General features: G+C 41.6%; 1 protein-coding gene across 1 annotated transcript in view; it reads left to right on the forward strand.

The window, feature by feature from the left end:
- LOC122557223 (proteolipid protein DM beta) overlaps nt 1-21,404 on the forward strand; it is a 234,025-nt gene that overhangs the window by 158,193 nt on the left and 54,428 nt on the right. The window contains exon 2 of the mRNA XM_043704677.2: nt 18,158-18,350. Coding sequence (XP_043560612.1) covers nt 18,158-18,350 — 193 coding nt within the window. The remainder of the gene's footprint in view (nt 1-18,157; nt 18,351-21,404) is intronic.

The raw sequence follows: 21,404 nt of genomic DNA on the forward strand, positions 1-21,404 counted from the left end.
TTAGAGACAAATGTAATGCACCAATTGCTTGCCATAAGAAGTTCACATTCAACATGGTCGACATTGATCAATGCACTCCCAAAATGGTGGAGTGGTCGAAGGATGAGCAACTGGTTGGAGCACATTTTGTGGTCCTTGCTGTAGTTGTGCATGGTGCTACATAAATGCAGGTGCCATGGTATAAAAAGGGAAGTGAAAGTTTTTGAGACGTATGAAGCTTTGGAACATTTTACATAGAACCACAACAAGCTAATAATTCAAATTGAGGATGGAGAATTTTTAAGTGGTGAACAGATATTAAGTCATTATGGTTGTGTGAAACCTTAAACAATGACTGTAAGTGGCTTTGGCTGACAGTCCTATTACAGTCTTTATTAAAGCAATTTTTAGTGTTTCCATATTGTGTGGTATGACTGCTTGTGACAGCTTCCAGTGAAAGTAGATTTTTTCTTGTGTTTAGTGTAAATTTGCAACATTCAGTGCAGATGAGGAAAGCTACACAGTCCTCCTTGCTCATGAATTCACAGATACACATTCCTTCTATCACAGCATTTAACCATCCCCTTGTTTTTGTCCAGAGTTTTTTGTAAGATTAAAGTGAAATCCTCACTTTTAACCTTTGATTTTATAACATTAATAATTTAACGTCAGCATAAAAAGAATTAATTGAAACTGAGCAGGGTTGATCTAAGACTTGTTACCACATATGATGGGGAGGTGGTGGTGCAGTGATAAAGTTGTCATGCTACTCGGCTAATAATCCAGAACTCCAGGTTAATGTTCTGAGGACATTGGTTGAGCCCCATCGTAAAAGATGATGAAATTTCAATTCAATAAAAATCTAGAATTAAAAAGATAACCTAATGATGTGTTTGGAACTCCTGCTATTAACATATATCAAAACAATCTTGTTCACTAATGTACTTCAGGGAAGGATATCTATTCTCTTTACCTGGTCTGGTCTACATGTAACTCCAGACCCACAGCAACGTTGTTGACTCTTAACTGCTTTCTGGGTAGCTAGTGATGCCCAAATCTGCAAATGAATTTTTAAAAAAATACTTTTAAACTTGCTGACATATTAGATTGACTCTGAGTCCCTGATTTAATGTCTATTGTAAAATATGTACCTATGCACAAAATGTTTAAAGATGTAGAAATACAATTGATTTTGTGTTACTTTTTTTGTTTTCACATGGTCCTGTGTCAACTTCCCACTACTTCTTCCCTCTGATTGAGCCCTATTTACTGGGATGTGGGTCTTTCAGATGTCATTAGGCCACAGAAATCAGTATGTTAAGTTTTCTAATGATTACGTTTCTGTTTGAACTTTGTATGAGTGAATTTCACTGAAATATATCTAAACAGGGCAATTTTCACATCGAACTTATTGCACAGAAGTAAACAATTTGGGTAACCTGTCAGTACTAGCATTTGTGCTCCCTAAATAACCTCTCACTCTTCAATTTCTGGCTTAGTTCTTGTAGTGCCTACTTGTAAATGATCTATATTTGATTACGGTAGTCTATTCACTGATCTTTATAAATGTACTTGACTGCCTATGCCTACTGCTTGCATTTTGGTCTAGAATCTTTGTACAGCTATGAGATAAATTGGAAAAAGAAAATAAATGAGAACTTAATCCAAAGGCGATAGTAATACTTGGGCTTTTCTCATGCTGGTAAATTGTAGTCCAGTTTGGCAGGGGGAGAACAGTAAGTTATCCCGAAGAGAGTAAATATCATTGATCTTGTTGTGAAATATCAATGTAGACAATAACTTGATTCCTCGGACCTCTTGAACATTGAGTGTTTTCTTTTTGCTCTTATTGCAGAATTTCAGCATCAGCAAGTATTTTAGCTTTGCCAAAGTTTTCCTGTCCTTTTGACAAGCAAGTTATTTCAGTTGCTACTAAGAAATAACCAACGTTCACCTTGCGCTGACAGCTTTTCTTTCCTTTAGCAAATTACAACGGTTAGTTGGCCCCTGGGAATATTCCTGCATTTTAGGGACAGCAAACAATAAAATTCGCCAGGATTGACCAGAGAAGAATAACTATTATTTTTCAGTAACAATGAATATAAATCATGCATACGGCTGTTGCTTGAAATATATGTCATTACATAATGATCAATATTTAATACGCAATCACTTGCAAACTAATAATTTAGGTAAAATGGAAAATCTGCAAACCAGCAAATTAACTTTCTACATTTAAGACAGATGGAGTACTTAAACTGCAGCAGTGAAGTAATTAAAATTGAGTGAATAGAAAGATTGTGAATTTAATATTATCTGCCAGCTAGGCAAATCTTACACAATAATGGTTTGGGTTTTATGATGGCCACGTAATTTTTCCTGGTGTGTACATGGGAGTTTCAAGTGAGGAGCCATAGAGAAATAGAATATTACTGCACAGAAAGAGGCCCTTCGCCCATTCTTTCCATGCTGGTCAGCTATCTACTTTTGCCCCATTTTCCAGCACTTAGTCCTTAGCCTGTATCCTATGGCATTTCAACTTTTTCACGCAGAAGGTGGTACGTGTATGGAATGAGCTGCCAGAGGATGTGGTGGAGGCTGGTACAATTGCAACATTTAAGAGGCATTTGGATGGGTATATGAATAGGAAGGGTTTGGAGGGATCTGGGCCTGGTGCTGGCAGGTGGAACTAGATTGGGTTGGGGTACCGGTCTGTTTCTCTATGACTCTATGACACTAAGTGATCATCTAAAGATGTCTTAAAAGTTGTAACAGTTCTCACCACTAACACCCTTTCAGATGGTGAGTTTCAGACACCCACCACACTCTATTTAGAACAAATTCTCCTTAAGTCCTCTCTCAACATCCAGCTGCCCCTTGCAGGAGTTCCTCAGGGTAGTGTCCTAGGCCCAACCACCTGCAGCTACTTCAACAATGGCCTTCCCTCCATTGTAAGATCAAAAGTGGAGATGTTTGCCAGTGATTGCCAAATGTCCAACGCCATTCATGGCCCTTCATATACTGAAGCAGTCCGTGTTCAAATGCAACAAGATCAAGATAATATCCAGGCTTCTGCTGACAAGTGGCAAGTATCATTCACACTGCACAAATACCAGGTAATGGCCATCTCCAATAAGAGACCCCTAACCACTGGCTCTTGATAGTCAATGCTGTTACCATCACTGAACTTCCTGTGCACCCACCCACTATCAACATTCTTAAGGTTACTATTGACCAGAAATTCAACTGGACTCACCACATAAATATAGTGGCTACAAGAACACATCGGAGGCTAGGAATACTGTGGTGTGCAACTCACCTTGTGACTCCCCAAAGCCTGTTCAATAACTACAAGGTACAGGACTGTGATCGAATACTCCCTACTTGCCTGGATGGGCGCAGCTCCAACAACATTCAAGAAGCTTGACTCCCAGGATGAAGCAGCCTTGGCATCATAATCACAACAAATGCTCAGTAGCAGCAATGTGTACCATCTAGGAGCATTACAGAAATTCACCAAAGATTCTTACGTAGCACCTTCCAAACCCATTTCAGTCTAGAAGGACAAGGGAAGCAGATAAATTGGAACAGCAGCACCTCTAAGCCACTCACCATCCTGATTTGGAAATATACTGTCATTCCTTCTCTGCCATTCGGTTAATATCCTGGAATTCTCTCACTAAGGGCATTACGGCTGAACTCATAGCATGTGGACTGTAGCAGTTCAAGATGGCAGCTCACCACCACCTTCTGAAGGGCAACTAAGGATGGGCAATAAATGCTGCTAACCAACGATGCCCATGTCCCACGAATGAATTTTAAAAATCCCTTAGTATCTTTGCTTAACAAAAATTCACCAATGACTGATGCAGTAGCCATTGCCATTTGTGGAAGAGAGGTCAAAATATCTACCACTCTTTGTGTGCAGAAGTGCTTCCAAACATCTCACCTGAACAATCTGATGCTAATTCCCAGAGTGTAACCCTGTAGTTCTAGAATCTCCAACCAGTATATCTTTATCTACCCTTTATTTTTCTGTTAAAATCTTGAAGACTTCTAATGGATCACCCCTTAACTATCTAAATTCGAAAGAAAACAGACTTAATTTGAATAATCTCCTCATAACTTAAATCCTGAAGTCCAGTTATCAGTCCATGACACCTATGTAGTACTCCCTCCAAAGTCAATATATCCTTCCTGAGTGGCAGTGCTCAGATCTGCTCAAAGTACTCCCACTTGTGTCAAACTACGGTTTTGTATAACTATAGCATAATTTCAGCACCCTTATACTCCAGTCCTCTAGATATAAAGGCCAGCATTCCATGAGGGCTTCGTGGATTATTTCCTGCACCTGTTCATGACATTTTAAAGATCTACTCAACCACATCTCCAAGTCCCAAGTCTCTTTGGGGCTATTGATTAGATTACTAGTGACTACTGAGACAGAGAACTTGCAGCTGTAGTGCTAGAGCACGGCCGTTAGCTCTACAGGGAAATTGCTAGCACTGACTCAATGGTGAGGTGAGTTGAGGGGGTTTCGGATAAGGGGGTCTGTGGAAGCCCTTTTCCAATTATCTCCCTCATCTGGTTTCAGTATAGCGACTGAGCTCAATAGCCAGCTGCCCCTTGCAATCACTGTGTCCTGGATCCAACTGCCCTTTGGTCAGGATCTGAACTGACCGTATAGCTGCCACCAACAGGACTCTGTCCTTTCCTGTTGCAGCATTAATAAGTACAGCTACTAAACCACCAGAAGGTCTCTCTGTCATGAATTAACTCAAAAACCCTTAGGAGGCTGTGCAATCTGCTAAGTTTATTGGATAATTGCTGTCTAGTACATACAGAACTCAGTACAATCAAAGAGATTTAGTATGAGTTAGTTTCTTAACAAAGGATATTACCGTGATAAATCACAACTTTGTTTCCGAACTTTGAATGAAAGAGCCCACGCCTGTTTATTTTTACGATGCCTTCTAAAAGCAGTCACGTCAGAACAATTTAATTTTGTCTTTCCACTTCATGCAAGCACACCCTCAGTAACTCAGACCTCCAAAGTCATGATCTTTCGCTTGAATCAGTTTGGAACTCTTCTCCTGCAGCTGAGTTTCTGAGAAGTTCAGAAAAGTCCTTGGTAAGTTACAGAAATACAGAATGCAAAATCTAAAGGAAAGAAAAAGCTACAGAATATCGAAGGCCATTCTTAATGAGGAATTGCCTCCAGTAGGCTATTTTCTTGGATTCTGGATTAGTGGTGCTGGAAGAGCACAGCAGTTCAGACAGCATCCAAGGAGACTGTCAAAAATCACACATCACCAGGTTATAGTCCAATAGGTTTATTTGGAAGCACTAGCTTTCGGAGCGCTGCTTCTTCATCATGTGGTTGTGGAGCAAAATCATAAGACACAGACTTAAAAGCAACGGGATTGCAGTGTCATGGAATGGAATACTAAATAAATTTAGCTTAAGTCTTTCACCTTTTCGAACAATCATGTTAGTTTCGGTTCCTGTTGCTACGAAGTCTGTGTCTTATGATTCTGCTCCACAACCACTTCGTGAAGAAGCAGTGCTTCAAAAGTCAGTGATTCCAAATAAACCTGTTGGACTATAACCTAGTGTTGTGTGATTTTTAATGTTGTCCACCCCTGTCCAACATTGGTACCTCCAGATCATTACTGAATACTGCAATGCTTATCTCACTGAGTATAAGAACCTAAGAGTTCCACCAAGGCAAATGGTGGAATTTGTATTCAATAAAAAACAAATCTGAGATTAAATGGCTAATGACCATTAAACCATTGCGGATTGTCAGGAAATCCAATCTGGTTCATTCATGACTCTTAGGCGAGGAAATTTGCCATCCTTATCTAGTTTGGCCTACATGTGACTCGAGATCCACAACAATATTAGAATCAAAGAATCCCTACAGTCTGGAAACAAGTCCAACAAGTCCACACCGACCCTTCGAAGAGTAACCCACTCAGAGCCATTCCTTTACTACTCTACATTTATTCCAGACTAATGCACCTAACCTACACATCCCTGAACACTATGGGCAATTTAGCACAGCCAATTCACCTAACCTGCACATCTTTGGATTTTGGGAGGAAACTGAAGCACCCGGAGGTAACCGCGCAGATTCGGGGAGAATGTACAAAATCAAAATAGACAGTCACCCAAGGCTGGGATCAATCCTGAGTCCCTGGTGCTGTGAGGCAGTCGTGCTAACCACTGAGCCACCATGCCACTTGCTAACACTAATGACTATTAACTGCCCTTTGGGCAATTTAGGATGGGCAATAAATACTGGCCAGTGACATCTACATCCAGTAAAATACCATGCGTCAAGTGAGCTGATGTAAGATGCAGTATGAGATCTTTACAATGATGATAGCATAAGCATGACTCTCTCTCTTAAAAGCACAGTGGCATATTAACCATGAAAGAACAAATCTTATTCAAGTTTCGTGAAGGCAGAATTGAATTGCTCTCATCCAGTGTTCTAATAACTGTTACTCCTGGTAAGGTTGCCATTTTCTTCATGTGGCACCACTTCTGCATTTCGAAATAATAATGTTACCATCATATATATCATTTGATAGATTCCAGTGCCCTCATCATCCATTTGCTTTTAGGCGCATCATGGTGGCTTTGTGGTTAGCACTGCTGCCTCACAGCGCCAGCGACCCAGGTTCAATTCCCACCTTGGGTGACTGTCTGTGTGGAGTTTGCACCCAAACTCTGCGTGGGTTTCCTCCGGGTGCTCCAGTTTCCTCCTGCAGGTCAGGTGAATTGGCCATATTAAATTTCCCATAGTGCTAGGTGTATTGGTCTGGGTGGGTTACTCTTTGGAGGATTGGTGTTGACTTGTTGGGCTGAAGGGTCTGTTTTCACACTGTAAATAATCTAATCTATTGAAAACACATTGTCAGAAAATTTTGTTTTGGGTGTTAAGAAAAGAAAATATTTGGAGGGAAAGTAAGAGATTGCAACTTGTTGGAAGCAACTATGGATCTTAAAGAAATTTCTTTTCCAAGACACCATCAGGCAGCAATAGAATTGTTATCAGTTATTTGATTCAGTTTCATTATTGGGTGTAAGTCTAATAGTAAATGGTAGAATCAGTAGTTAAAATTAATTTTGAGGAATACAGCATTTGATATGAATCAGTTGCCAAAGGAACTGACCCTTTATTTACCTGCTGTCAATAAATGATGAAGCTCTGTTCTAGATTTGGTCCTCGGCAGATATTAGTTAACTAAATTAAATCGAGGTTGTACTTCCTGTGTAAGGAACTTTGAGACTTGTTAACAAAATAAAGACAATTTGAGAAATTTGGCAAAGTCTCAGCTACAATTTAAACTTTGTTTTTCTGTTTTTTGTCAAATTCAGATTAGATTTCCTTCCCAGCTTTACATTTGAGTATTGCCGAAAAGGCACATTTTATCCAAGCTTTCTGGATTGCACTCGTCAGGTCATTCACAAGAATGCCAGTGTAAAGCAGAACAATATCTTCTGACATAAGAGTTGAGGTTGCTCATTGGTTGGTAAATCGATTGTGATTGGTGGAGGCACTACCAGGGAGAATAAATCAGTTAAAGCATGACTGACAGTTAACTGCCAAGCTTGGTTTAAACATAATCCAAGTAAGTTGACTCTGATTGACCAAAGTGTCATCTTGAGGTTGGGAGAGAAAGTCACAGAAAGGGAAGAAATGACAACTGAGAGGTCTGAAGCTTTGAAACATTTTGAATAGAAATGCAACAATCTCATAAACCAAACTGAGGATGGAGAATTTGTAAGTGGTGAACAGATGGCCTTAAATATTAAGTCATGACAATGATTACATGAAATCTTTAACAAAGGCAGTAAATGACTTTGACTACGTTCTGCTATCACACAGACTAGTAATGTGACATATGAATTTCAATACAAGAAGGGATTGAATGCCAATATTTGCGACTTTATAATTCTCTGTCCCAATATTACAATTGGACGAAGGACTGAAGAATGAAGGAGAGGTAAATTAATTTGATCACTGTTGACAGATATCAACATTCAGATTATTATTTCTAATTGTTGTAGAAGAACTACGCCTTGATGTTTTTTGCTGAGAGAATGCAGAGTTGTCATGGTTGCTAGTTTTCTGATCAAATGTTAGAAACGATTCTTGTCTGCTATCCTACAGACATCAAAGTTTTCATGTTTTGAAGAAGAGTAGACATATTTTCTTGGTGACCTTATTAACGTTTGTCTGTGAAACAGCAAAAATCAAACAGACTGCTTGATTATTTCTTTTTCGCTATCTGTGAGTGTTCGCTATTCAATTTGAATCAAAAAGTATGATGCTGGAAAAGCAATCCAGTCGGGCAGCATCCAAGGAGCAGGACAATCAAAGGTTCGAGCATAAGCACTTCGTCAGGAGTCTCCTCAGATGCTGCCTGACCAACTGTGCTTTTCCAGCACCATACTTTTTGAATCTCATCTCCAGCATCTGCAGTCCTCACTTTCTCCCTGTTCAATTTGAATGCTTCATTTCCTACGTTACATCAGTGATTACACTGCATTTGTTGTGAAGTGCTCTGGGACGCCCTGAGTTGGTAATGGGCGTACATGAATTCAAGCTTTTCTTTGTTCTACCAAATATGCTTTCAGTGATTGCAACAAAATCAGCCAGCTGGACTTCATACAATGTGAGTTCCCTGATTGGGGCTGTTAATCTGGTTCAATCAGGGAGCTCTGGCTGATAAATTAAAAGAGGAGTGTCAGAGATTCTGGGAGCTGGCTCGAAAGAGGCAATACTAGAGACTGTTTGTCTGTAAATATAGGGTGACTTGGTGACAAGATTCCAACCTCTGTGGAATTATTTTAATAAGTCTGTTTTGTGGAGGATTTCAAATGGAAAAATATTTTGATATTTTAGGAAAGAATCTTTTTGCTATCTCGAGTTTCCAATGCATAGTGTTCTGATAAAATGACGTGTGGATGGACTGGATCACCAGCCATCGTTCTTCTTCTGAAAGCCCATCAAAGGGAGATATAAAGCTTGCAATATGGGGAGGTTGTTACATTGCAGCTACCACAAGACTGACCTGCTCCTACTGCTTGCATTAGAAGGATTTGCAAGTTGATAATCAGACTGTTTGGTAACGTGGTGAAGGTACCACCCATGGCCCTGGACTGGGTTTTGAAGCTGAAAGCTTTTGGCTCAGCACCAGGGACACTCCCCATTATTGCAAAACAAGACCTCGCCTAACCGCTTTCTCATGTCTCATTATTGATACAACAGATTTTATTGTCTACACCAGCTGTCATTAATCAATTATCATACTTTGAGTGCAAATTTACATTCTGAAGCCAAAGGTCCTGGTCATCAACAGTCATTAAATATTTTATTATAATCAATAAACTCACTACAATGTGAAAGTCAGGCATTACAAAGCACAGCTAGGAGAGTGAATGTGATATTTCACTATCAGGAGCAGTTTAGGTATTCTCTCACTCATGTGAAAGTGCTCAATCTCTGTTGTGTGCTTGCACGACTGGAAACATCTATGGAATGGCTGGGTCACTTGTCATGGTGAATACTGTTGTGACAGTGTTGCTAGTGATGCTCACCACCACTTCCGTCTCAAGGGTAGTGAGAGATTGGGCAATAAATGTCACCATTGCCACGCTATAATAAAGGAAAGTAGACCTGAAGTGCATGAAGCAATGTTTTAGTATGGTCACACCACATACATACATCTGTAATCACACTCCAGTTTTTAGAATTAGAATCCCTACAGTGTGGAAACAGGCCCTTTGGCCCATCAAGTCCACACCAACCCTCTGAAGAGTAACCTACCCTGACCCATTCCCCTACATTTACCCCTGACAAATTTACTCTTCCATTTACTCCTCCATTGCCAGACCATAGCAACACGATGGCTGGAGGAAGAGCGCCTCATCTTCCGCCTAGGAACCCTCCAACCACAAGGGATGAACTCAGATTTCTCCAGTTTCCTCATTTCCCCTCCCCCCACCTTGTCTCAGTCCCAACCCTCAAACTCAGCACCACCTTCCTAACCTGCAATCTTCTTCCTGACCTCTCTGCCCCCACACCCACTCTGGCCTATCACCCTCACCTTAACCTCCTTCCATGTATTGCACTTCCAAAGCCCCTCCCCCAAGTCCCTCCTCTCTACCTTTTATCTTAGCCTGCTGGACACACTTTCTTCATTCCTGAAGAAGGGCTCATGCCCGAAACATCGATTCTCCTGCTCCTTGGATGCTGCCTGACCTGCTGCGCTTTTCCAGCAACACATTTTCAGCCCTGACAAATGAACCTAACTTACATATCCCTGAACACAATGGGCAATTTAGCTTGGCAAATTCACCTAACCTGCACATTTTTGGATGATAGGGGGAAACCAGAGCACCAGGAGAAAACTCCACACAGACACAGGGGGAATGTGCAAACTCCACACAGTAGCCTAGAGGCTGGTATCGAACCCAGGTCCCTGGTACTGTGAGGCTGCAGTGCTAACCATTGAGCCACCATTCCTTTCTATTCCTTATAAGTGGCTAAGTTGCCTGCACTATAATCCAACATTGTTAATGTTTTTGCCTGCTGAACACATATTATATGCATGCAGAGAATTCAGCACATTGTCCAGCATAGACACATGGAACATTATCAATACTGAGGTATTAAACTGGTGTACCATCCTCCCTCTCAGGTGAATGCAATAGATCTCACGAGGCAATTTAAAGAGTAGATGGCTTCTCTCTGGCATCCTGGCCACTATATATACCTGAGTCATAGAAGCACACAATCTTACCAACATCAGTGAGGACAGTTCAGTCTATCATCTCTTTGAAACAGTTATGCAAACAGTCTATTCCCATTGCCTTGCAAGTAAATAATCAACTAACTTCAGAAAGTCAAATCCCCCAAATTCCTTTTGAAAATTTAATCTGCTTTTGACCACCCTTTCAGGCAGTGCATTTCAGACCCCAACAAATCATTGGCGTAATTTAAAAAAAATAAATCTCCTCATCTCATTCCCCTGGCCAATTATTTTTAACCTGTTTCTGCTGGTTACTGTCCCTCCTGCCTTTGAAAAAGTTTCTCCCCATCCACAATATTGAATGTTATTTTTCCTCTGAAGCCCTCTCAAAGTGCTTCTTGTCCCAGCTTCAACCAATAAGCAGTCAATCCATGTTGGGGTCAATCATCTCTGGACTGTTCAAGGTGGTAGGAGATGTAAGGATTCTCTTCCAAACTAAGCCTTGATGGTTTGTCAAGATGTTATCATTTGTCAAGCCACTTGAAATGCTCTTTGTTAATGACTTAACGACAAACATTCTCAGTGTCACTGGAATTGCTGTCACAGTTGTGTGAAACCCTATACACCTTGTTATGAATGCTCTTCTCTGCAGGTTTCAGATACTGTGGAAACATGACTACTGATAAATAAACTGTGCACATGCTTCCTCTTCCCTAAGCATAGTCTTATCAGTCATCACAGTACATTTCAAACTCATTTCTCCCATTCACTTCCTGGATGCCTCTGCACACTACATTGTGAAAAACAGAAAATGAAAGAGATTTTAAGGAATTACAATCACTTCATGCTGATTTTTAGATTCGGTAACCCAACAGAAGTTAAACAAAAATTTGTTTTTGATTTGCTTTCTGGTTTTGTTTATTCTTGCACAGAATCAATGGTAATGGCTAGCATTCATGAACTAATCCCTAATCATCGTGAGAAGTTCATGGTGTGCTATCCATTTGAAGGCCGCTGAATAATTTACAGGGTCATTGCAGGGCTATCTAAACTCCAACAGCATTGCTAGAGAAACAAGGCAGGTCAGGCAGCATTTATGGAGGGAAAAACAGTTTAGATTTCAAGCCCAGCATGAAGGTGAGTCACACTGGACTTGAAATGCTCATTTTTTCTCTCTCCACAGATGCTGCCTGATCTGCAGAGTTTCTCCAGGTACTTCCTGTTTTTGTTTTGATTTTTAGCATTTTGCTGTGTGAAAGCCACTGCTCATGAAGGTTACTGCAACTATTCTCTTTAAGTGTAGGAATCAACAGGGCTTGCTTGTGTCAAAGAAAAGCACATCTGGGATAACTGGAAGAGTGTCTTATATGTTAAAAACTACTCATATGATACATTGGTATGATCAATACTGTGACAGAGACATTGAGGAGGACTTGATGTAAGGTGTCACTCCTTTGAGATCCTCATAAGTCCATTTGAAATGCAGGGTGATACTTATGACACTCCTTGGTTTTAACCCTTTCAGACCCAAATACAATAACGGGCTCCTGTTAGTTTCTATATTGTTCTTTCCTCATTGCATTTGGCTCTGTCCTTTCACTTGTAAATGCCACCACTATGGGAAGGGGCTCACTGGGTCTAACTCGTTCCATTGCACTGTACAGCACTTTCACCCACAATCACGAGCCGGTGTCAGAGATTCTGTTGCAGATTCTGGCTGAGGAAGAGACGCTGTTAATAATAGCAGTCTGTTAGCGAGTATTACAAATCTGTTCAGTCGGAATATCTTCGAAAGGTCATGTTGTTTTTATTTCTCTTTCACAGGATGTGGGTATCACTGGTTAGGTCAGCACTCTTTGATTTTATTTTTATTCGTTCAAAGATTGTGAGTTTGTATCTGGGCCAGCATTTATTACCCATCCCTACCTGCCTTGAATAATCTAATTTTGAAAACAATTGGACACTCTGACTCAACATTTGGTAAATTATTGGACAGAGTATATTGTAGCAGCTGATTTACAATTACTTTATCATTGATCTCATAATTTTATACTACCGTTTGCTTTTTGTGGCACCACTATGGTAGTAAATAGAATTGTGAAGGATGATTTAATTGAAGCTTGTAAGATCCTGAATGGTCTTAATAAAGTGAATGTGGAAAAGATGGTTAGTCTTACGGATGCGTCTGGACCTGGGGACACAGTTTAAAAATCAGGATCACACTTTTAGGAGAAATTTGAGGGAAAGCTTTTATCTCTGAGGTTGTGTAACTTTGGAACTCCCTGACTCAGAATGTGCGGAACCTTCACCTTGGTCTTATAGATTTATTTTATTCTAATTAACCTGTTCTGATTTTATTACACACATCTGGAGCAGGTGGGACTTGAACTCAATACTCCTGACCTGGAGATATGGACACCAGATAGGCTGTAGACCAAGTGCAGGTGTAGTTGGTGCTTGTTAGTCAGCATAGACATGGTAGGGAAAAAGTGAGGACTGCAGATGCTGGAGATCAGAGCTGAAAATGTGTTGCTGGAAAAGCGCAGCAGGTCAGGCAGCATCAAAGGAGCAGGAGAATCGATGTTTCGGGCATAGGCCTTCCTGAAGAAGGGCTTATGCCTGAAACGTCGATTCTCCTGCTCCTTGGATGCTGCCTGACCTGCTGCGCTTTTCCAGCAACACATTTTCAGCATAGACATGGTAGGCCAACGGAACTGTTTCTACACTGTATGATTCTATGACTGCCACTGCACCACAAGACCCCTCATCCATGGTTTTATATTCATTAACAATGTGACCAGAATCACTAAATACCCAAGGATACTTGGTGATCACATTGCCTTATGTTGTGGGTTTCACTTCTTTGAGAAAAATCTTGTTTCAATTTAAATTTAATGCTTTTAAACAGTTCTTTCCAAACAATGTTTGCTTCTGACCATTCATTACCCAATTGGGGAATTTGCCTTGCCCATTGAACAAGGACTAGAGCTATCACCTGTCCATTATAAGAATTTTCATATCTTGTCACCAAGTCATACTTGTTTCTGCATTCATGGCTGAATCCCTGTCACCCCTGTTCATATCTGTCAACTAGGGCTCCCTGATTGGACAGGATTAACAGCCCCAGTCAGGGAACTCATATTCTAAAATATAGTCTAAAATAGACCAATAGCCCTATGTTAACTTCCATGTCTGCTGGGTTTTCCTCCAATGTTGCTTGAAAGCGATGCCCTATGTATTTCCATTAGGAGAACGTGAGGACTGCAGATGCTGGAGATCAGAGTTGAGAGTGTGGTGCTGAAAAAGCACAGCAGGTCAGGCAGCATCCGAGGAGCAGGAAAATCGACATCTCGGGAATCGGCTTATGTGTTTCCTTTGGACATACTTGTCCATTTATTGCATGGGCTTCAACTGATCCCTCATTCACCTACTGCAGGTCGACAAGCATCTGCAGTGACTGTTGTTTCCTTCCACCAGCTTTTTCTCCATGTTACTTTTTCTCCATGTGTTGGCAAGTTGACTTCCTTCTTATGCTGATAATGATGCCATTGAACCCTGACTCTGGATGTTCACACTCCATGTATCTGAAGCAGTTAAAAATAGACTTCCTTTTCATTGTCCCATTTTCAAATGCAAAATCATTTAACTCAATTATTTGTCTTCCCAGCAATACCAATCTTTGTGCCTATTTTTCCTGGCCTCCCTAACCACATTATCATGTTCATTTGTGTCATTTCACTTCCACATCGTTTTAAATTGAGGATAACTGTTTTTGTTGTCCTTGTCTCAGTACTGACCTTCTTTCCCACACTGATCTTTTATCCTAATAGATTTCTTTTAGATAATTGATGATACGGTTGGAAATCAGTCCCAAGTTCATTTATCTTTCAACTTCAAAGCAGACAGAAAATCTCCTCTGTTCTTGCAGTTGTATCATGCTACCTTCACAAATAAACAATTTTGAGTCCAGCATTGGTCTAAATGTCTGTAAAGGGCTTGTAACTGCTTACGTTAGTGTCTTCAGCTTACACTGCTGCAGCGTATTTAATTCACAGAATCACAGCACAGAATAAGACCATTAAATTCATTCAGACTGTCCCAATCTGTATCATGAATTAATCTTATTTCTTGCCATTTAGGGGATATGTGCTTTGCCAGCTCAGCCAGTATTTAATGCCCATCCTTAAGTGCTATCGAAAAGATAGTGAAGAGTTGCTTTTTGGAACCACTCCAGTACACTCAGTGTAGGTAGACCAACAGCATCATTAAGGAGGGAGTTGCAGATTTTTGTCCTTCCAGGTGGAAGTAGTCACGGATTTGGAAAGTACTATCTAAGGAGCCTTGTGAATTCCTGCAATATATTTTGGTGCTGGCACACACTGCTGCTACTGAGCATCAGTGGTGGACAGAATGAATGCTTGTGGATGTGGTGACAATCAAGTGGACTGCTGGATGGGGTCAAAGCTTCTTGAGTTTTGTTTGAACTACACTCAACCAAGCAAGTGCGGTGTATTCCATCAGGCTTTAGGAACTCAGTAAGTGTGTTACTTACAGCAATATTCCTAGCATCTGACTTGGTCTTGTAGCCATTGTATTTATATGGCTCAACCAAATCAGCTTCTCGGGTCGATGGTAGCCATGAGATCCTGATGGGAGGGAAGCAGTTGTATACCATTGTATATCAAGGAATGATGGTTAGATTCTCAACTGTTAGAAATGTTCATTGCTTGACTTAGTGTCATGTGTTTGTTATTTGCCATTTTTCAGCTCAAACTTGGATGTTGTCCATGTTTTGCTGCATTTGAACATGGACTACTTCAGTTATGAATGATGCTGAACATTATTCAGTTATCAATGAAAATCTTTAACTTCTGAAGTTATGATGAAGAGAAGGTAATTGAAGAAGCAGCTGAAGATGATTGGTCCCAAGATTCTCCACATCTCTATTGTGCACAAAATATAAACTTGAGGCAATTTGGCTTAACATGTCTACTGGAGCGCAGAACATAAAACATAGAACCATACAGCACATGAACAGACCCTTTGGCTTGCCATGTCTGTGCTCACTATGATGCCATTCCAAACTAATCCCTCTGCCTGTACATAGTCCTTATTCCTTTATATCCTACCTGTCTATGAACCTGTCCAAATGCCTGTTAAACACTGCTATCATTTCTGTTTCAATGACCTCCCTTTGCAGTGTATTCCAAGTACCTGCCACCATCTGAGTAAAAATCTTGCCTTGCACATCTCCTTTACATTTTCCACTCTCACCTTAAACCCATGCTCCCTAGACTCTGACTATCCGCCCTATCCCGATCCCTCTCATAATTTTATATTCTTTTATTAGATTTCCCTCAGCCTCCAATGCTCTAGCAAAACCAATCCAAGTTTGTCAAACCTTTCCTTATAGCAAATACACTCCAGTGTAGGCAGCATTCTGGTAAACCTCTTTTGCACCCTGTCCAAAGCCTCCACACCATTTGTATAGTGTAATGACCAGAACTGCACAAAATACTCCAAATGTGGCCTAACTAAAATTTTAGACAGGGCAAAAGTGAGGACTGCAGATGCTGGAGATCAGAGTCAAGATTAGATTGGTGCTAGAAAAGCACAGCAGGACAGGCAGCATCCGAGGAGCAGGAAAATTGATGTTTCGGGAAAAAGCCCTTCATCGGGAATGAGGCTGGGAGCCTCCGGGGTGGAGAGATAAATGGGAGGAGGGTGGGGCTGGGGTGAAGGTGGCTAAGAGTGCAATAGGTGGATGAAGGTAGGGATGAAGATGATGGGTCGGAGAGGTGGGAAGGAAGATTGGCAAGTAGGACAGGTCCTGAGGATGGTGCTGAGCTGGAAGCTTGGAACTGGGGTAAGGTGGGGGGGGGGGGGAAATGAGGAAACTGATGAAGTCTACATTGATGCCCTGGGGTTGAAGTGTTCTGAGGCGGAAGATGAGGCGTTCTTCCTCCAGGCATCAGGTGGTGAGGGAGCGGTGGTGGAGGAGGCCCAGGATCTGCATGTCCTCGGCAGACTGGGAGGGGGAGTTGAAATGTTCAGCCATGGGGTGGTGGGGTTCTTTGGTGCGGGTGTCCTGGAGGTGTTCCCTAAAGCATTCTGCAAGAAGGTGTCCAGTCTCCCCAGTATAGAGGAGACCGCAATGGGAGCAATGGATACAATAAATGACATTTGTGGATGTGCAGGTAAAACTTTGATGGATGTGGAAGGGACTTTTGGGGCCTTAGATGGAGGTGAGGGGGGAGTTGTGGGCGCAGGTTTTGCAATTCCTGTGGTGGCAGATGAAGGTGCCAGGAGGGGAGGATGTGTTGTTGGGGGGCCTGGACCTCACCAGGAAGTCATGGAGGGAACAATCTTTGTGGAAAGCAGATAGGGGTAGGGAGGGAAATATATCCCTGGTTGTGGGGTCCGTTTGGAGGTGGTGGAAATGGCGGAGGATGATGCGACTTATGCAGAGCTTAGTGGGGTTGAAAGTGAGGACCAGGGGGGTTCTGTCCTTGTTGCAGTTGGAGGGGTGGGGTCTGAGGGTGGAGGTGCAGGATTGGCACCTTCCACTGATGAAGGGCTTTTGCTGAAACATTGATTTTCCTGCTCCTCAAATTCTGCCTGACCTGCTATGTTTCCCCAGCACTACTCTAATCAAGCCAATTTTATTATCCAACTTACCAATTTAACATAGATCCCATGTGACTTAATCTGCTGGACAAGCCATGCTGGACCTTGTCAAAGGCTTTAGTAAAGGCCATGTAGACAACATCCACTACCTTACCCATCACTTCCTCCAAAAACTCCATCAAATTTGTGAGACAAGACCTCCCCTGCATGAAGCCATGCTGACCATCCCTAATAGGTCCATTCTTTTCCAAATATGTGTAAATCCTGTCCCTACAAATCTTCTTCAATAATTTACCTTCAAGGATGTAAGGCTCAGTGGTCTATAATTTCATGGATTATCCCTATTTCCCTCCTTAAACAAAGAAGCAACAGTAGTTATTCTCCAGTCTTCTGGGACCTCCCCTGTGGCTTAAGAGGATACAAAGATCTCTGTCAAAGCCCCAGCCATCAACCCCTTGCCTCCTTCAGTATCCTGGGATAGATCCCATCAGGCCCTGGGGACTTAACTACTTTAAAGAGTTTCAAGACGCTCAACATGTCCATCTTCTTAAAATCAACTGGCCCTTCAACATACCTTTTCCTAATCTCCTCATCATCCATATCCTTCTCACTGGTGAATACTAATGTGAAGTACTTACTCACTTTCTCCAGCTCCTTTGCCGTGGAGTAGACTACCCTTTCCCAAGCTGCCTTCTTACTCCTAAAGTAGTTAGCTATGCTTGATTTTTGTTTAGATATTGTGATCATACCATATTAAAGGTTAAATTATTTTCTTTTTTCAGGATGCTTCGAGTGTTGCATCAAGTGCCTGGGTGGTATTCCGTACGCATCGCTGATTGCCACAATCCTACTGTATGCTGGGGTGGCACTGTTCTGTGGCTGCGGCCATGAAGCCCTCTCTGGGACAGTCACAATCCTGCAGAATAACTTTGAGGTGGTAAAAGGTGCTGGAGATGCCTTAGATGTTTTCACTATGTAAGTAATCTTGTTTCTTATCTATTCTATGGTCTTGGTGCTGCAAAGGCCTCAGATTCATCAGGTCAATGGCAGCTCTTTCTTGGCTCTGAGTGAGGAGAGCTTGTGCAATATTAATGCCATTGGTCTAGTAATCCAGAACTCCAAACTATCTATTCTGAGAGCATTGGTTCAAGTTCCACCAATGGCATGTGGTGACATCCGAATTCAGTAAAAGTCTGGAATTTGTAAGTGAGCATAGTGGTGACTATGGCAACCACTGCCAATTGCCATACAAACCCAGCTAGTTCACTCATGTTGCCATCTTGACCTGTTCTGGCCTATATGTGACTCCAGGCCCACAACAATGTGGTTGACTCTTAACTGCCCTCTGGGTGGTTAGGGATGGGCATTAAATTCTGGCCTCATGAGCAATGTACATGTTTCTATTTTAAAGAAAAAAAAACAAGGATGTGGGTTCAAGATTTCTTTTCTTCGGGGATTTGAGCATATCATTCTGACTCATAAAGCAGCACTGACCAGAGGTACAAAACCCTGGATATGTTAAATGAGGGTCTGTCTGCATTAATTCAAAGAAGAATGGCTAATTATTCACTGTTGGCCTAGTACTCATCCCTAAGTCAACATCATCAGGACAGATTATCAGACCAGATCAGAGTGGTGCTGGAAAAGCACAGAAGGTCAGGCAGCATCCGAGGAGCTGGAAAATTGACGTTTCGGGCAAAAGCCCTTCATCAGGAATAGAGGCAGGAAGCCTCCAGATCTCTCCACACTGGAGGCTTCCTGCCTCTATTCCTGTTGAAGGGCTTTTGCCCGAAATATCGATTTTCCTGCTCCTCAGATGCTGCCTGACCTGCTGTGCTTTTTCAGAACCACTCTGATCTAAACTCTGGTTTCCAGCATCTGTAGTCCTCACTTTTGCCTAGATTATCAGATCAGTCCAACAGTAGTTCAAACATGCTTAACTTCTGAAAAGATAGGGAGTTGGTGGGGTGTTGTGATAATGCCACTGTGCCAGTAATCCTGAACCCCAAATTAATGTTCTGAAGGCAAGGGTTTAAACTCCACCATGGTAGATGGTGAAATCTGAATGCAATAGCATTCTGGCAGAAAAAACTAACGTAATGGTGACCATTCTCAATTGTTGTTTAAAACCCATCTGGTTCATTAATGTCCTTTAGGGGATGAAATCTGCCATCTTTACCTGGTCTGGCCTTCATGTAGCTCGAGACCAACATCAAAGTGGTTGACTCTTAACTGGCCTATAGATGATTAGGAATTACATAAAGTCAGCAGTCACACAATACCAGGTTATTGTCCAACAGGTTTACTTGAAATCACAAACTTTTGGAGCACTGCTCTTCGTCAGGTGAAATGACCTAATGAAGGAGCAGTACTTTGAAAGCTTGTGATTTCAAATAAACCTGTTGGACCATAACTGGGTGCCACACAACTTTTGGCTTTGTCCACCCCAATCCAAAACCATAGCACCTCCTTATCACGGAATTAGACAGATTGGGAAGAAAGTCCTGACCTAGCCATCAATGCCGACAGCCTATGAATTAATTTTTAAGCACATACACTAAAGCCATGAAAGAAGCTATCTAATGATAAATCTCACTATTGCTCTAATGGATTTCAGTTTTATACAAAACTGCTTGACGAAAAGTCAGTTAATACTGTCTTAACAGTAGTTTGCGCTTTGAGCTGTTTCATTTCTTTCAGGTATTCAGTTCAGGAAAAGATTACAACACAAACCATATTGTTACCGCACGAGCTGAAAGCTGCTCTCAACATACAGCCCAATAGGTCTTAGGTTTACAGGTTTAGTTGATACCTTCCAAGGGAGTTTTGGGCACAATGATAAGACTGATGTCTCAGAGTCCTGGAGATGGGAAATCAATCAAGGTTACTTCATGTGACCACAGTTCCTAAGATCTATTGGAGTCAGAATAGGGATTGATGTTATGACATGCTTCTATGCCTCTCTGATAATCACTGTTTAAATATCAAACTGTTGTTCTGACACGTGAGATGGCAGAAGGCAACTGGTTCCTGGGGAATTATCTCCTCAGCGATAGTCTATATCATTTTGAGAAGAAGAGGAATAAAACAGTCTTATAAATAAGCTGAATGTGAACAATTGATTTGCCGAATTATTAAACAAGATCTTCTCTCAAACTAACAGCAAAGTGCAATTTCTGAAGACCACCTACATCTCTGAGAAGATAGATACAAGGCCATTATGTTAATGGACACCTGTGAAGAGTCATAGAGCCATAGAGATGTACAGCACGGAAACAGAACCTTCGGTCCAGCTCGTCCATGCCGACCACATATCCCAATCAAATCTAGTCCCATCTGCCAGCACCTGGCCCATATCCCTCCAAACCCTTCCTATTCATATACCCATCCAAATGCCTCTTAAATGTTGCAATTGTACTAGCCTCCACCACTTCCTCTGATAGGTCATTCCATGCATGTACCACCCTCTGCGTGAAAAAGTTGGCCCTTGGGTCTCTTTTATATCTTTCCCCTCTCAACCTAAACCTATGCCCTCTAGTTCTGGCCCCCCCCAACCCAGGGAAGAGACTTTGTCCATTTATTCTATCCATGCCTTTCATGATTTTATAAACCTCTATAAGGTCACTTTTAATAGAGGGATCGAGTTCGGGAACCATGAGGTTATGCTACAGCTGTACAAAACTCTGGTGCGGCCGCACTTGGAGTATTGTGTACAGTTCTGGTCATTGCATTATCAGAAGGATGTGGAAGCTTTGGAAAGGGGGCAGAGGAAATTTACTGGGATGTTGCCTGTTATGGAGGGAAGGTCTTATGAGGAAAGGCTGAGTGACTTGAGGTTGTTTTCGTTAGAGAGAAGAAGGTTGAGAGGTGACTTAATAGAGACATATAAAATTAACAGAGGGTTAGATAGGATGGACAGGGGAGAGCCTTTTTCCAAATATGGTGACAGCGAGCACAAGGAGGCATAGCTTTAAATTGAGGGGTGATGGATATAGGATCGATGTCAGAGGTAGTTCCTTTACTCAGAGA

The sequence above is a fragment of the Chiloscyllium plagiosum genome, unplaced genomic scaffold (assembly GCF_037043375.1).
Source record: "Chiloscyllium plagiosum isolate Xiang-an unplaced genomic scaffold, Cpla_swu_hap1 HiC_scaffold_2, whole genome shotgun sequence".
In the NCBI taxonomy this organism is placed as follows: domain Eukaryota; kingdom Metazoa; phylum Chordata; class Chondrichthyes; order Orectolobiformes; family Hemiscylliidae; genus Chiloscyllium; species Chiloscyllium plagiosum.